The 18,330-nt window shown below is 40.3% G+C and overlaps 1 protein-coding gene across 1 annotated transcript in view; it reads right to left on the reverse strand.

Moving 5' to 3' along the window:
- RNASEH2B (ribonuclease H2, subunit B) overlaps positions 1–17,460 on the reverse strand; it is a 49,712-nt gene extending 32,252 nt beyond the window's left edge. Inside the window, exons 1-2 of the mRNA XM_011939133.1 lie at positions 17,026–17,460; positions 74–145 (exon numbers count right to left, since the gene is read on the reverse strand). Coding sequence (XP_011794523.1) covers positions 74–145; positions 17,026–17,089 — 136 coding nt within the window. The 5' untranslated portion in view covers positions 17,090–17,460. The remainder of the gene's footprint in view (positions 1–73; positions 146–17,025) is intronic.
- Positions 17,461–18,330: the final 870 nt, after the last annotated feature.

Raw genomic sequence — 18,330 nt, forward strand, 5'->3', positions numbered from 1 at the left:
CAAAGACATAAAAGTATATATACTCATTAGCCACAACATTTAAGAACATTCAAGTTACGAGAAGAGAACTTACCTGAACACGGGTTAACCAGTTTTACAAACATTAGCCCACTTTTCATCTTCTTTGAAGCATCTTTTAAATATTCTGAAAATAAACCATGAATATCTAAAATTAAAACATACAACTGCTTTGTTGCTCACCTTACTTTATCCTGTTTTCCTTTCTTCTACTTACATAACTTTTCTAAGATTTTTAACTCAATTTATCACTTACAAATGATGTGATCTTGAGCAAATTACCAATTTCTCTGCAAGCTGCAGTTGATATTCAGGTAGTTTAAATTTATTTCTGTGAGGAATGATGAGAAGCAGGGGTCTAGAATCAGAAGGCCTGGGTGATAATCTTGGCTTAGCCACCTGGACAGCTTTGTCACCTTGGGCAAGAGTCTTAATCTCCTGTCTCAAACGCCATTTATAGAATGATAATAATAGTATACTTGTTTTTCAAAGTATCAAATTAGCCAATCTACTGAAAACATTAAAATAATCAGGCAAACAGAAACATGAAATAAATGATAGCTATTATTAGAAGTACTATCATTTGTAATTGTTACTGTTATTATGAAGTAGAGAATTGTAAACATATTTACCTGAAACATATTTTTTACACAATTATCCTTTGCCTAATTTTCGAGTGGGATATTTGGCTTTTTTGTTGTTGTTACTACTTTGTGAGGTATCTTTATATACTAAGGATATCAACTATGCTTTTAATCCTGCTCATAATGACTTTTGCCATATAAAAGATAAAAAATCTTCATGCAATCATATCAATTTTTTTCATTATGGTTGTATCCTTTATATCACACTTAGAAAGGCCTTTTCTTAAGATTATGAGAATTGCCTATATTTTCATCTAATATTTAGAAATTATATTTTTAACCTATCTGGACTACATCTGGGTATAAGATATTAAGAAGAAATCCAATTTAAATATTTTTTTCGATGAGTTAACCAGTTGTACCAAAACCATCAAGTTTTTATCACACAAATTAAAACATAATAACCATGACTATTTTATTGGTAACACTCATCATATATTTTGAGTGGCATATTCATGGAACTCTCAAAATGTCCCTATTACCAAAAGGAACAATGGGGCTCTGATTAGTAAGGGGGCATAGCAACAATTTACCAAAAGAGCAAAAGAGAAAGGACGAAAGAAAGGAGATTTTACTCTCTTTTATTTTTCTATGGCTCCCACTCCCTTTACTCTACTTCAGATCTTCATAAGCTTAAATAGAGCAAACATATTTTAGAAGTTGGCTTACCCATGAATGGTTAAAATACGACCATTTTTTTCTTAAACTAATAGTGACATTAAGTATCTACAGAAAAAAAAAAAAAAAAAAAGAGATTTCTACTTTCCACCAAGATGGAATAACAGGAATTCAATTAACCCTCTGAAACAACAACAACAAAAACCCACAAAACACCAGACAAAACATATGAAACAATTATTCTCAAGGCACTACACACAAGCCATGCAGGAGTCCCTGAGAGGTGGGAAACAAATTAGATGAGCCCTATGACTGCCCAGCTTACTGCTTTAAAAGAGTTTCCAGGCCACAGTGCAGAAAGGGAGAACCCAGTAAAGCCTAGCTGACTTGCTGAATTGAAGAGATGATGCTGAGAATTCCAGAGACACCAAGGTGGTTAGGGTTCACAGGTCAGCACACAGGAAAGGAGAGGGCTAAAAAGAAACAAGACCCCAAAGATCTGCAGAGGGTCCCACTTAAGTATGATCAGTGCAGGCATGTGATAAAACTACCCAAAAACCAGGAGAAAACCCATCTAAACAGATTTGAGGGAAGAGTACCTTACACTCCCTCAGGGTCTTGAATTGTGCCTAGTCCCAGACACACTGTAAAACCTCACAATTCAAAAGGGTATAGTACTCAAAAGGGTACTCAGTAGTAGGGAAGAGTCAGCCCTATTTGCTGCTCTGGTCCCACCAAACTAATTATAAAAGCAAGACCTAAAAGTATCCAATTCTTTCAAAGTAACTGTGTCCTAGAATGAAGTTCAAGAATATTTATAGAAACACAAAAATACTCATCACCCAAAAGGACAAAATTCACAATGTCTGCCATCTAATCAAATACTATGAGGCATTCAAAGAAGCAGAAAAATATGGCCCATAATGAGCAAACAGAATCAATTACTGAAAGAGGGGTATTAATATACAAGATAATAGAATTGATAGACAAAGGCTTTAAAAACAACATTCCTCATGGACAAGTTAATTAGAGACAGAAGATTGCAAAAAAAAAAAAAAAAAAAAACACCTAAACTGAATTTCTAAAGATGAAAAACACACTGGATAAAATTAATAGCTGAAGAAAAGATAAATGAACTTGAAGACACAGTAATAGAAACCGTCTAAAATGGGAACACAGAGAAAAAAAACTTGAAGAAAAAAGAGTATTAGTAAACTAAGGGACAACTTTATGCATTTTAATATATGTATAACTGGAGTTTCCAAAAGGAGAAGAGGGAATGAAAAAAAATTTGAAGAAAATAAGTCTGAAACGTTCCAAATTTGATGAAAACTACAAATCCTAGAAGCTCAATGAACCCAAAGCATAAGAAACAGGAATAAAACTATACATCACAATAATACTTTGAAATCAGTAATAAAAAGAAAATCTTGGCTGGGCATGGTGGTGCATGCCTGTACTCCAGCACTTTGGGAGGCCAAGGTGGGCAGATTGCTCGAGCCCAGGAGTTCAAGACCAGCCTGGGAAACGTGGTGAAACCCTGTCTCTACAAAAAATACACGTGTGGTGGCATGTGCCCGTAGTCCCAGCTACTGGGGAGGCTCAGGTGGGAGGATCACTTGAGCCCAGGAGTTTAAAGCTGCAGTGAGCTGTGACTACACCACTGTACTCCAGCCTGGGTGACAGAGTGAGACTCTTTCTCTAAAAAAACACTGTTATTGTTCACTTGTCTACATCTCCCTTCAGTTCTGTCAGTTTTTGATTCATGTAATTTGGGGCTCTGTCATTGGGTGTATACGTTTATAATTGCGATATCTTCCCAATAGACTGTCACATGTCTAGTAATAACTTTTATCATAAAGTTGATTTCATCTGATACTAGTATTGCCACTCCAGCTTTCCTTCAGTTACTGCTTGTATTGTATATCTTTTCCCATTCATTTACTTTCAACCTATTTTTGTTTTTAAATTTAAAGTGTGTGTAAGTGTGTCTAGTAGATAGGATATAGTTGGGTCAGGAGTTTTCCTCCCCCCATTCTGCCAATCTCTGCCTTTTAACGGAAGTGCTTAGTGCATTTATATTTAATATAATTATAGATAAGGTAGGATTTACATCTGCCATTTAGCTCTGTTTTCTGTATGTCATATTCCTTTGGGTTCCCCATTACTGTCTTATTTTGAGTTACATAGATGTTTTCTAGGGTACCATTTTTGATCCTTTGTTGTTTCTTTCATTTAAAAGAGTTATTTTCTTAGTGGTTATCTTGGGAATTACAGTTAGTATCTTAACTTACAATGTAGTTCAGATTAGTATTAACTAAGTTTCAAGAGTATTTAGTAAGTTTTCTGCATATTCCTTTTCCTCTCCTTTCCTGTGTGCTACTGTCATACAAACTACATCTTTATGCATTATAAGCCTGTTAACACAGTTTATAGTTATTGCTTTATGTAGTTATCACCCAAAAGAGTTACAAAAATATATTTGTGCTTTTACGTCTATTTCTGTATTTATCTTTACTAGTGCTCTTTATTCTTCATGTGGATTCAAGTTATCATCTAGTGCCTTATCCTTCCAATCTGAAGAACTCCCTTCATAATTTTTGTGGGACAGGTCTGCTAGTGACACATTCTGTTTCCCTTTATCTTAGAATGTCTTGGTTCCTTCCTCAGTTTTGAAAGATAATTTTGACAGATATAGAATTCTTTGTTGAGACTCTTTTTATTTCAGCACCTTAAATATGTCATCCCATTCACTTCCAGCCACCATAGCTTCTAATGAGAAGTCAGCTGTTAATTTTATTGAGGATCCTTTTTATTTGATGAGTCATTTTTATCTTACTGCTTTCAAGATTCTCCTTGTCTTTTCACAGTTTGACTATGATACACGCAGGTATGGATCTCCTTGGGTTTATCCTATTTAGAGTTTCCTGCACTCATTAGTTGTACAGACAAATATTTTTAAAATCAAATTTGGAAAGTATTTGGCATTATTTCTTCAAATATTCCTCTCCCACCCTTCTCTTCTCATCTGGGATTCCCATAATGCATATAATAGTAGGCTTGATGGTGTCCTACAGGTCTCTGGGACTACATTCAGGTTCAGTTTTCTTTATGCTTTTTCTTTCTGTTCCTCACCCTGGATAATCTCAACTGACCTGTCTTTGAGTTTTCTAATTCTTTCCTCTGCCAGCTCAAATCTGCTGTTGCACTCACTAGTGAATTTTTCATTTGTTATTATACTTTTCAAATCCAGAATTTAGATCCTTTTATAATTTATCTGTCTATTGATACTCTCTATTTGGTGAAACTTCATTGTCATACTTGCCTTTCATTCTTTAGACATGGTGTTCTTTAGTTCTTTGACTATGTTGATAGTAGCTGAATAAAATCTTTGTAGAATAAATCCAACATCTCAGCCCCCTCAGAGACAGTTTCTATTGACTACTTTCTCTATTGTGTATGGGTCATACTTTCTTGTTTGTGGATGTATGTCTCATGCTTTTTGTTAAAAAGAAAAAAACAAAAAAACTGAGTACTTCAGATAATAATAAATGTGGCAGTTCTGGAAATCAGACTCTCCTCTCCCAACTCCCCAGGATTTGTTGTTGCTGTTTTTGTAGTTATTGCAGTTGTTGCTGTTTATTTGTTTAGTGACTTTTCTGGACTAATTCTGTAAAGTCCGTATTTCTTGCAGTGTGCAGCCACTGATGTCTCTGTTTAGTTAGCTTAGTGGTTAGCTGATGCTGTGAACCAATAAGTGATCCAATCTTTGCTGAGGGGTGCTGTGTGTGTAGGTTGAGGCATACTTTCAACACCTGGGCACTTTAATCTTCTTGCCTTAGCTTGTATTTATTGCTTTCTCAGGACCTCATGGTCAGTCAGAGGTGAGACACTGAGGCCCTCTCAGGTCCTTCTGAGCATGCACATAGCCCTGTATATGTGTGTGGCCTTCTAATCCCCTAGGAATATGACAGAGTTTTTTAAAGCCTCTATGTACATCTTGTTCCTCATATCTTACCCTTAGGTTTTTGGCCAGGTTTTTATTTGCACAACTGGTATTGACCCCTCAGAAGCTACAATATTAAACGATTGTCACTGATTGTTTTTGACAAATACCCTGAACATAGGGCTCTGAGGGAACAGAGCAAGCTCTGAGCTCCAAGGCAGGTCAAATAACAACTATGCCCTGCAAATGAGACTTTTCCAAGGAGCTGTGAGAAAAGTCAAATAGGGACAATGCTCTGGGAATGGGACTTCTTAAGGATCTTCCATCTAGGCCTATCCTATCCAATGGTTGAAGGCTGTTGGTTTTTACAAGTACCGTGTTTGCAAGACTGCTGGTTTTCAAGGCTACTGCAGAGCTGAGGAGAGGAAATGGGAGTAGTTCAAGTTACAATCCCACAAACCCTGCTGTTCCTAATAAGATTCAGAAGTTTTCTTGAATAAACACTTCTCAAACTGTTGGAAGCCTTTGGCTAATTTCAGGGGTTCTGAAAAAGTTGCTTTTTGCTATCTTTGCCAGTTTTTTCACTGCTTTTATGGGAGGGTGGATTTACCCTGACTGAACTTTGAAGACTTGGTATGAGAAAAAGAGTTCATTTACTATAATATTTCTGATAAATTCCTTAGTCTATACCTGGTATTAGGCACACAAAATTACTTGTAACTATAAATTAACTCTATCAAAGTTAAAGAGCTTCCATTTACTCTGAGAAAATCCTGGGTTATTTTACGGACTAGCTTCTCACCCAACAGGTTTGGAAGCTCCATCCTTTTTCTAACTTCTGCTATATTTTACTTACATCTAGCACAAGTGAAGAATAGCTAAATTAATTAGAGAAGAAAACCCTGCTTTTAGAGTAATGGGAAAGAATTAGAAAAGAGAGAAGGAGTGTGAGGAAGGGTCATGATCTATAAACCTACTTTTAACTTATGTCTATTTCTTCAATGATGTCAGCACAGAAAGAACATTGGACCTAGAGTCAGATGGGTTCATACTCCAATCTCAGCTCCTCTCCTGACTCAGCAGTGTGACTCTGTGCAAGATACTCAACTTCTCTGTGGTTCAGTTGTTTCATCTATAGAATGGGTATAATAATAATAATTTTACATGTTTCTGTTAGATTGAAATGAAATGTATGTGAAAGTGCCTAGAACACATAATAAGCAATCAATTAACAATCAGTTTCCCTTCCTTCAACTACGTGGAAAAAGTCAGGAATATGTAGGGAATAATAAGATCAAAATATAAAAGTCACAAAATCTAGGCACAGAGTTACATAAGGGCTTAACAATTAGTCTTCCAAGAAAATATTAAATTAGAACCAGTGTATCTTGTTGAAAAGCCAGAACACAATGCATTTTATATGTAAAAATCAAGATAATGTAAAGTTCCAGTGGTGTTTCTGGCACATGAGATATACTCAATAAACATAACATAAATGAATTGTTCAGTTTTAGAAAAAACTCAATAAGAAATTATAAAAGCAAGTTTTGATACTAAAAGAGCCAAATTTCACTTGTCTAGAAAATTTACTCATATGAGACACCTTTTTCCAAAACTATGCTTCCGACTCTATTTTTAAAAGAGTAGCTATACACTTTGTCTTTTTTTACTCTTTTATCTAAGAGATGACATAGTCATGCTGGCTAAAAAAGTATTTTCACAAAAAAAGAAAAAACTCAGACAACTGAGAAGCAGCTATCAGTCTTGCTGGCCATTTTAGGTTTAATAATATGTTAAACTTCCCAATTATCTCAAGCTCTGCCCCTCTGGTTCCTTAAAAGTAACTGATTCCACAGTAGTTATTCTCATGGTCTCTATATTCTCTGTAAAGATTCAATTGTATGTCCCACTGGTCACCATTAACTCTGGCAGCAAATCTTCCATCTCTTTACTATCCTGATCTAAATACTTCCACAGGCTGGGCACGGTGGCTCACACTTGTAATCCCAGTACTTTCAAAGGCTGAGATGGGCAGATCACTTGAGTCCAGGAGTCAGAGACCAGCCCGGCCAACATGGTGAAACCCCATCTCTACTAAAAATACAAAAATTAGCTGGGTGTGGTGAAACATGCCTGTAATCCCAGCTACTTGGGAGGCTGAGGCATGAGAATCGCTTGATAAGAATTGCTTGAACCCAGGAGGCAGAAGTTACAGTGAGTTGAGATCATGCCACTGCACTCCAGCCTGGGCGACAGAGCGAGACTCTGTCAAAACAAAACAAAACAAAAATCCCTCAAAAAACAAGGAATCTCTGATTGCTACTTTCCTGACATCTGTACTTTAAAGAAAACATACTAGTGACAAAGAGACAACTGTGTCTAATGAATGTAAAATAAAAAATAACAGCTAATATATATTGGCCATTTACTGTCTACCAGGCACTGTTTAAGTCCTTTATATTGGTCACATAATAAGTGCCATATTAATTTCCACTTTTTTGGATGAAAAACTTGCCTGAAGGTCAGAGTGCAAGTCAACTATAGAGTCAGGATTTAAGCTCAGTCAACTATTATCCAGAGCCAACGTTTTAAACTATAATACTGTAAAGAAACTCTTAATCTGAAGTCCCATACCTCTTAACTTAAAAACCACAAACTGCAGCTTGGAAACACAATGATCCTGACATGACTATTCTCCTATGATGTAAATATTTAAAACTTTCCCTCTCTTGTCCTGTCCTCCTCATCCTCAAAAACTGGCAGAGTCATCTAATCAGCTGCACTCCAGCTACCGTAATCCAGCCAGTAGACCCAGCCATGGGGCAGAAGCAAGAGAAAGGAGGGAGAGCTGGGAAAGCTAAAAAGAGAAAGGGGCAGGATCCAAAAATACATGTAAGAAGGATAAGAGAGAGCAACTGGTTGTGGGATATAAGAAACACCTAGTGACAAAAACAGATGAAACATTTGACCAATGGCAAGAAAAGAAAACTGATCTTCCTATTAGAGTTTACAATATTCTATACATAGCTGCATGTACTTCTCCCCAGCACCCCCAGATATCTGTGACATTTTAATGCTTAAAAATTAGGTTACACAGCACGTATCAATGCACAGACTTAACCATTCTGTATTTTTTAAAGTTAGTCACAAAGTATTGTACAAGCCAAAATGGTACATGATTTTTCATCTATAGCCTATACAGTACAGGTTGTTGTACAGCTGATATGAAGTTATTTATCAAGCAGGTTTTTCAAACTTGGCAGCTCTTTCTTATCCCTCGCTTGGTTAAGACAAGTTTTTTTCACTGCATTTAAAGTTCAAAGACAAAAGACAAGTGATTTTTGCCAATTGTTCTTATGACTTGGAATCAATGGACATTTGTTCCTAAGCCTGTCTGATTTTTGGCACATAGGAGATACGCTCTGAGAAACATACACCCACTGTTACATAGAGGAGAAAGTACAGACATCAAAGCACCATTCACTTTATTTTTAGATACCATATCAAGGCTATTCAGGTTTCTTAAGAAGATCCAACAGAAAAAAGAAAAAGAGAGATGAGATTATCACTCTCATGCTTATGCAATACTACGTCCTAAATAGGTTCCAGTTCATTTTCTTTAGACTTCGGCCATCAGAACATATTCAGACCCTCCCCTTCCCCCGACCCCTGGCACCCTCCTGCCTGTTTGCCAGATACTTCCTTGGAAACACTTTGGTAGGACACAAATACGATGCATGCAAGACAAATCAGCATAATTTTCAAGTAACTTGCAGCCTCCAGGAACACTAATTTCAGTAATAGCTATATGCCTTCCCTTCCCAAAACATCAGCACTGCTGTCAAAGACATCTGGGTCATTTTCCTGGCTTTGAAGCTCTTTGTTTCTTCAAAGACTACAAGAGGCAAACCAAGAAAGCAAGAGAGACATACACCAGGAAAATTATGTGATTACTGAAGTAATAGGTTCCTCTAAGCATAATTTCTTTTGAAGATTTGGAGAAAAAAATAAAAATTAGAAAACTAGCCTTCAGCAGGACCACAGAAGACAAAATCTCCATTCTTTCAGGGTTGTCCCTATCAACAACCATATTTCTAGGAACGACCTGTGCACTGGAGAAGCAGCTAGTAAAAAAATTCAGGTTCATAGCCAACTCAGAGCCACAAAGACCAGCAAACATATTGAGATGGAGCATGAACTATGTGGGAAGCAGGAAAAATTCTGGAATGCTAGAAAAGACAGACCCAATTGGGGTGACTGAGAGCAACCAGGTTTGGTTCCAGGGAAGGAGGTATATCTAGTCCCCAGTCATCAAACTGAGAGCAGTTTGAAACCAGCCTTTCCTGGTCCTCTGGCCTCTCCCATAGTGGTGAGGTATCATTATTCAGTCAGCAGAGTGGCCTCTGACACATGCAGGAGTCCTGGAAAAAGGTGCTTACAGTGAAGCCTGCCCTCCCTGGCTACAGTAGGTATGTGATTACTGAAGTAACAGGTTGGAGGTGGAGGGTGGGACTGCATGTGACCACAGCAGGACTGGTCAGAAGGCTGTTTTGAAAGGTTTCAAACTGGAACTAAGAGGAGAGGCCCCTCCCAGCAGACACACCAGGGGATCTGAGGCTTGGGAATCATGTGAAATCAGTTTTCCACTAAATGGAGGAAGTCGGTTTGAGAAGAGGAAGTTAACACTCAGGCAGAAACCCTGGACTCCTGCTGCTGCAACACCCTAGGGCCAGAGGTCCTATGCTCTCCCCCACGCCACCACCCCTGCTCCTTCCTGGGAAGATGTGAACCTGCTAAGGAACTCCCAAAGAAGTTCAAGTCTGGTTTTGTAACACACAACCCAGGTGCATTGATCCCACATTAAAAAATGGCAATTTCCATACTAAGGCAGACTCACAGGCTATTCAAACCAGTATCTGCGTTCAGGAAAGCACACCAAGGGATGTTTGCAGGAAGCTATGGTTGTCCTCAAAAATGCAACCTGCTTTGAATGACTTCTGAAGCATCCTAGTTTGCCACTGTGTCCAACATAGCTCTGTAAATGTATGTTTACCTATTTTGCACCTATTTGTATTTTCAATCTTTATCCACTTTCAAAGATAACCCATTCCAAATATGTACTGTCTACTGTGTGAAGCAATAAGTAATACACCTCTTCAATGTTCAAAGCCTAAAATACAAATTCTTTTTGTCAACTTGGTTCATATCATGTGTAAGTTTCTGTCCTTATCAAAATTAAGAGGAAAAAAACAGTCCCTACCTCTATTAAATCAGCTGAACTGTCTTTCTCCGACTTTATGTAGAACAGCACCATATAAACTTTTATGTAACCCCAATCTCCCTGAGTGTTTTAGTGTTACATTAAATAAGTAGTAAGAGTAAACAATGAAATAAAGGCAAAAACAGAAAAATAAGAAAAAAAATTTAACAACACTGGAATTCATTTTGTAATATAAACAACCTGAAAAGACTGGAAATAAGTATCTCCAAAATTTTTATTTTGGGTGGCAGGATGATGGACAAATTATTTTATTCTTTATTTTTTTTCCTGTATTACTATAATTTCTATACTGGGTTAAGTATTACTATTCTAATTATTTAAAGTTATTTAAAAAAAAAAACTCTAGGAGAAAAACGTGTAAATGTAGAGTTAACTGGTTAAAAGGGCAACAACAACAACACAAAACTTGAAAAACAATGAGGCAAAGGTAGCCAAGCATGCAGGAGAGCCTCACCAAATGCTGAGACCTAGGCCCTCGGAGGAGTCAGCACTGACTGGGGAGACCTCAGCCAGCCTCCAGCTTAGTTGTTTCGGGGACAGATAATGAAACAGAGACCAGAACATGCAGCCCCAAATCTCTTACATCCCCTTGCCACGGGGTGGCCCATTCCGCTTTAGCAAACAGTCATCTTTAGACAAGGAAGTCATAAAGGTAGCTCTGAACAAAGGCCTGGAAATCCTACGTGACATGGTCTCCTGTTTGGAGGTTCTGCTCTAAGCTGAAGGCTGAGGTGCCCACACTGAGAAGTGAAATGGCCACTCAGGGAGAACACACTTGGACTCTCTCTAGCTCCTGACATGTATCAGGTGTTCAATACATATTTACATAAAAATGGCACTTAAATGAATAATCATGATGAAATGTGTAGGTGGTCAGAGGTACCACGAACCTGGGCAGTAACAAGAGGAGAGACCCATGGGAAGGCTTCCTGGTAGAGGTGATACTTGAGCTGGGTTTAAAGGATAAGTAGGAATTTGCCAGGCAGATAAAGTGAAGAGCAGGCAGGATTCCAGGCAGACACAAAGTCAGGACAGAGAAGTTGAGCTGGAGCAAATGGCTTAGCTTTGTGGAAAATAAAGTTGAACAGAACCTTGAGGAAAGGGTAGAATTTGGATAGAAGTAGAAGGGGAGGAAAAAGCAGAATAAGCAAAGACATTGCAGGAAGAAATGGAATGTGAGACTTTTATTCGTTCAGTAAATATTTATTGAAATATCTACTCTGTCCAAGGCCCAGGGCTAAAAGCCTGAGGTGTAAGAAAGCTTATGAGTAACTCAAACCACAGATAATAACCCCACGAGACTGGTACTGCTCTCCCCACTGTAGAGATGATGAAAGTGAGGCTTTATGGTGAGGAGGTAAACCGTCCAAGGACACAGAGCTAATAAATAGCATAAATCTAGCTTTTAAGTGTGTGTTATTATAGCCAGGCTTTGGAGCACACTGACTGAGTTGTTTGTTTTTTAGCATCACAGTTAAAGCTCAGAGGATGTGGGAGAATCCATGCGGTCCCTATTCTATTACTCAAACAAAAAATCATGAACACTGCTTGCTTTCCTTTAATGAATATATTTTTTTCTGACCTGGAGAATAAATATGTGGGAGTCATGAGTTCTTACTTATAAATGTCCCAAGTATTTTGGAACAATTACTAAAGGGACAAGATCAGACCCTGGAAACAGCCTAATTATACCAACTGGCAACTGAAGTCCATCCACTTCAGAACATGCTCGGACAGATAGCAAGAGGGGCGAATCCAGTGGCCATCTGAGAAAGGTCAGTTGGGTTCCACCAAAAAACATTTTGCAAAAACAAAAACAGACTGAGGATTCGTGTAGAAAATGTTAAACATGCTCTATGCTGGAAAACTCTGAGATTCCTGCATTGCTGACTGCCTGCAGTAGACTATTCGGTAAATGACACATCTTCCAAAAAGGTGAGCTCAACTATTCTGAGGTTGTCTAAAATCAGCACTTGAACTGGCCAGGTTCTCTATTATTTGCCAAGTGAAGTTCATCTCTTCTGAAAATAAGGAAGCTTTTGGCCCTCAGGTGTATTTCTAAACACAAACATATACATACATACTGTTTTGACAAAGAACAAAAATCCTGCTAAGTTTTTCTTCTGAGATTAACCATGTGCCATTAGGTAAAGAAGAGAAAAGAGTGCTTTTTTAGTGTCACTGAAAAGTTAATTAAATCTATAATAGTTCTTCCTTTGCCATATACTTTAAACCTTTACTTTTTTTTCTTCCCCAAAACAAGAGGCATTTCTTTGGACTTACAAAAAGCTACAATTATGCCAGTTGGTGGATTAAAAAAAAAAAAAAAAAAAAGCTTCAAGACTATAATCAGAAATAAATTTTCTCCATCATTAAGAAAATTAGCTTTTCCTTTTATTTTTTAAATCCTTTAATTAGAACATAGTTCTAATGCACGAATTTATACAATCCTTCTACATCTATTTTTGCATTCCACTTGGAGAGACAGCTCTGGCATTTGTGATTATCATGATGCCTCACATAAAAAGCTGTTATTAGCCGGGCGCGGTGGCTCAAGCCTGTAATCCCAGCACTTTGGGAGGCCGAGACGGGCGGATCACGAGGTCAGGAGATCGAGACCATCCTGGCTAATATGGTGAAACCCCGTCTCTACTAAAAAATACAAAAAATAGCCGGGCGAGGTGGCGGGCGCCTGTAGTCCCAGCTACTTGGGAGGCTGAGGCAGGAGAATGGCGTAAACCCGGGAGGCGGAGCTTGCAGTGAGCTGAGATCTGGCCACTGCACTCCAGCCTGGGCGAGAGAGCGAGACTCCGTCTCAAAAAAAAAAAAAAAAAAAAAAAAAAGCTGTTATTGTATTTGAAATGTCTAAGGTACACAGTGATTCTTATCTCCCAAAAAGCAACCCATCCTCTACCTCCAAGAAACTGCTTTCTGTGGGGAAATAAATAAGCGCAATCTTTCCTAAAATACTTTTTAACATGTATATTCATGAAATAAAGGGGGATAACTTTATTGCAAAACTTGTTTCTAACTGAAAATCTGAGTTGAGGTCCAGTTTCACCTCAGGACTGTTTAATCAGGGAACTGATTAAGGAACATTTTAATCAGCCTAAGTAAACCCAAATGAGTTTTGTTTTAATAGGCCTGAAATGATTTTTCTTCTTCTTTTTTTTTTCCATACACAATGTGAGAGTTTCCCAATTAACATTTCCTTGGAGATGAACCCAATTAATTGTTCAGCCCCCAACAGCAATAAATGCAGTCTTCTATACACAGTGAATCAGGTGACCTCTCACACCTGGGTACATCCCAACTTACTAGCATTAACAAGAAAAGTGGACTTAAGAAAAATATTAAAAATATGACTCAAACATTTACTTTTAGGGCAGAAAAAGAGGGACAGAAACTTACACTACTTTCGAAAAAGTAAAGATGTTATAGAAATTAAAAGGCCTCTTATATAAATTAAAATTGCAAACAGGGTAGTATTCCCAGGCCATTTTACAGAAACATTTAAGACGACCCCAACTAAAAGAAATGCTTGCCTTTGCTGAAATGGGAAATGGTTCTGTCTTCACCAGCCTATGAAAACCAACGTCCCAAGTCTGAATATCTCACAAGTCTCTCTTCCAAGTCCCAGATTTGTTTATCTGAGATAGTCAGCTTCTCCAAACAAATGGAAAACTAGAGGCAAAAATACCTAAATCAAACATTTAAATATATCCTTCAAGATATAACACAGTGCTGTGGCAGGCAACTCGATGAACAGCATGAATTAAATGTTGAAAAAATGTATCATTGCAAGGTTAGGCAGCTTTACCCTTGTCTCATGGATAAATCCCTTTAAAGTTCTGTTGGCCTGTGGGTTCATGTGCTCACTTTTCAGTACACAGAGTAAGTTCTTCAGATTCCAAGTTTTCTAAAACTGAATACAGGCCACCTCCACCAAATACTTTTGAAAAATGTTTAATAATCTTTGGTTTCTTTATTAAGGGCCCAACTTTACTGGGGTACGGTGCTCCCTCAGCCGAAGGCATATCATTTCCAACTCCCAAACGTGTAACTAAGCAGGCTGATTTCTCACCTTCTGGAAACGACAACTGGGAAGATGAACCTCGTACTCTGCACTTACATGCACTTCCTTGACCATTTAAATTCTGGCCCACCACAAAGAGGGCCAAACATGAGGCTGGTCATTCCTATATCCCAATCTAGTTCCCAAAGTCTTTACTGCAGTGGTTCCTGGGGTGGGGGCAGAGATTTCCGGACAAGCAGCATCAACATCTCCTGGGATGTTGTTACCAATGCACATTCTCCGGCCCCAGCCCAGGACCCACTGACCCAGAACCTGTGGGGGCTGAGGCCCACCTCCCTAGGTGAGTGATGCCTTCAAGTTTGAGAACTACTGTTGCACTGCAGTCGCTATCAAACCGTGTTGTACCCTCAGAGCCTGCAGGTGGCACTAAAGGCCAGAAGGAAGAATTGCAGAATTGGTGGCTCAAGTTTTTAACTGTTAAGAGTTCCTGCCCGCCTGACCACACAGCTCTTTCTAGCAGTTCCCAACAGCTGCTTGCCTCCCCCAACGCCTTAAAAGGTCACAGTAGATCTCAGCTTCGAACAGAAACTCAACAGAAACTCTTCTCACAACCCAGCAGTAGATATATTAAAACCCACATTTTTCAGGGATACAATCAATATTTAATTCTTTTGAGGGTTTTGTGTTTAATACAATAAAGACACAAACACACTTTTAAAACGACGATGTCAATACTGATTAAACAGAACAACAAAATAAGAAGCTCAAATTATCATCAGCTATCGTGTATATCTGAATAACAATGCACTTGATTCTGAAAGAATGGTTAGAGTTCCTACCCTGAAAATCTAATTGTCTTGAAGTGACAAAGTGAGAGGGATGATTTTTCTAATGAAAAGCATGTATACGGGTAGCCCTTTGTGAGACTGTCAAAATTCTGAATTTTGCATTAGCTGTTTTACCACCCAAACGTCTTTACTGAGGATGTGCAGCAATGGGAACTCTCATACCCTGCTTGTGGGAATATAAATCAGTATAACCACTTTGGAAAACCATTTAACAGTGTCAACTACAGCTCTACACACAAGTACTTAGAACCAGCCATTTCACTCCAGGGTATACACTCTAGAGACAGGAGCGCCTATGTCTACCAAAAGCCGCCTGAAGGAATGCTCTGAGAAGTGTAACTCGTAATAGTTGCAAACTGGAAACAATTCAAATGTCCATCCACAGTAGAGCAGATAGTTTGGATATTCATACAATTAAACAGAAGCAGCAATGAAAAAACTAACCAACCAAACAACTGCTACAACATGAATGAATTTCACAAACCATGGATGAATCTTCCAGCGTGAAAGAAGCCAGACACAAAGGGGTACACTCTTATCCAAACAGGCAAAACTAACCTCTGGTTACAGAGGTCAGCATAGAGGTCCCTGGGGCTATCTAAGAACAGGCGTAAGGACCTATTGGAAACAGTCTACATCTCGAACTGGGGGATGGTTACTAGGGTGATGTATACATATGAAAAGTTCACTGAGTTGCATACGTAAAATTCGTACACTTTATTTTTTTTAGAGGCAAAAAATATTCTTCACAGCCTGTCATGTAAACATTTTCAATAACCATCATAAAACTCTGAATTCCTGGGAAAGAATATTGGTATCGGAGTATATTTATGCAATGAACACGCTGCATTTGCTGAGCTAAACTCAAAATTTAATACAAGGAACAGGAGATTTTCCTTTTTTCCAGTGTTATACATATACAAAACGACCAAAACTTTCTGGCTTGCATTCCCTAGGCCAAATTCCTTTAACTGTGTCATTTAATTGATCCTTCCTTGTGTGGCACTGGCTGTCCATTGTTCCAAGCCCTCGCATGTCCTGGATGGCCGGTCATCATCCACACGGGGGCTGAAAGGCCCGGCTCCAGCAGTCCTGTGGTCATTATCCTGCTGAGTCGCTTTGAACCACCCTAGGCCTAACCGCGACTCCCATCCCGCTTCCCTCCTGCCTCGCCACCGCAGGCCTGTCCCTCTGCTTTCTTGTTAAAACGGCGCACCGTCTGGGGCCACTTCGAGCCTACTGGATCCCTGGTTCCAACCCAGTAGGATCACAGAAGCAGGGCCAGCTGCCAGGTGGGAGACACCAAGGGCAGAAACCTCCGGGGCCCGCAGAGCACCGGTGACCCCGAACCCGCGTGGCTCCCCGCAGGCTGAGTCGGCTTCCACTCGCCCACCCGAGCCACCGGGGATCAGGGCCCGGGAAACACGCTCGGTCCTTTTCGGCGCTTCCGGGTTTGAAAACCGCGGTTTGCTATGACGTGTGACCAAGATGCGGGGCCAGCTGTCCCAGAGAGGATCCCATCCCGCGCCAGGCCGGGGAATGGGAGCTGCTGCGGTGGGGGGCAGCGCGCCCGGGGTGGCGTGCCGCTTCACCAGCTCTTGGGCAGTCCCCACCGCCCGGGCGCGCGTGTTTACCTGGAACCAGGAACACGTGCTGCCGGGCGCCAACCCTGTCCCCGCAGTCCACGCCGGCGGCCATGCCGCCCGCCTCTTCCGGGGCGCCGCAGGCCCAGCGCTGCGGGCCTCAGTCTCCCAGCCCTGCCGAAAATGGCGGGAGAAGGGTCTGTTCCGGGTGGCGCGGCGCGCTGAGGGACCAGCAGCGCCCGGGAGGAGGCCCGGGGGCCGAGTTTCGTTTCGTTTCCGGGACCAGCCTGCTGCTGGTGTTACGTTTTTAAATTTAGCGCCAAGCGAGGGGCTCTGAATGCCGGCGCGGGGCCGCAGGCAACTGGAAGGGGCTGCGGCCTCTCCCTTGCATCTCCGCTAGTGGTAGGTGCTCACAGCGCGCCGCAGGGCGCCGAGTGACGCGGCGCGGGGCGGGGTCGCCGGGTCCCGCGCTCTGTCGCTGCACCCAGCCGCCCTCCGTGGTCTAGCGAGCGAGCTAGGACTGGGTCTGCGTGGTGTGGGCCCGGACAACGGGTGACGCCCGCCGCACCCCCGGGGCCGGGGGACTCTCCTGGAGCTAGTCCGTGTTAGGGACAATTGCAGTCACGTCGGAATCCGAATCCAACTCTTAGGCATGGTCCTCAATTATTTGTGAATATATATTGGTCATCAGTTGCATTCTGTGTCGCTATTGATGTCAGAATATGTGTGCATTGTGAGTTATAAGGGATGTCCTCAATTTGGACTCCATCCTCATCACTAAAAAGGTGCACAGTTTTAGACTCAGAATATGAATTTGTTGTTTTGGAGAACGCTGTAATGAGTTAAAAATTTAGACATTTATTTAAAAAGTTAGAGCCATGAAATTTGGGGGTGTAAACTTTTAAAAATAACATTTTAATTGAAAAGTGATGTTTGTTTGGTACATGGTTTTTAAGAAGAAAGTACATATTCCTTTCATACTTTAGAGAAAAGCATGGGCCAGGCGCAGAGGCTCAGGCTTGTAATCCCAGCTCTTTGGGAGGCCGAGGCAGGCGGATCGCCTGAGGTCAGGAGCTCGAGACCAGCCTAACCAACATGGTGAAACCCCGTCTCTACTGAAAATACAAAATTAGTTGGATGTGGTGGTGCACATCTGTAATACCAGCTACTACATAGGGAGGCTGAGGCACAAGGATCACTTGAACCCAGGAGATGGAGGTTGCAATGAACCAAGATCCCACCACTGCACTCTGGCCTGTGCTACAGAGCTAGACTCTGTCCAAAAAAACACACACACACAAAATCCACAAAAACTTAAATTTCTTTCTTTTTTTTTTTTTTTAAGAAAAGTGTGAT

This window comes from Colobus angolensis, unplaced genomic scaffold, assembly GCF_000951035.1.
Source record: "Colobus angolensis palliatus isolate OR3802 unplaced genomic scaffold, Cang.pa_1.0 Scaffold101, whole genome shotgun sequence".
NCBI lineage: Eukaryota > Metazoa > Chordata > Mammalia > Primates > Cercopithecidae > Colobus > Colobus angolensis.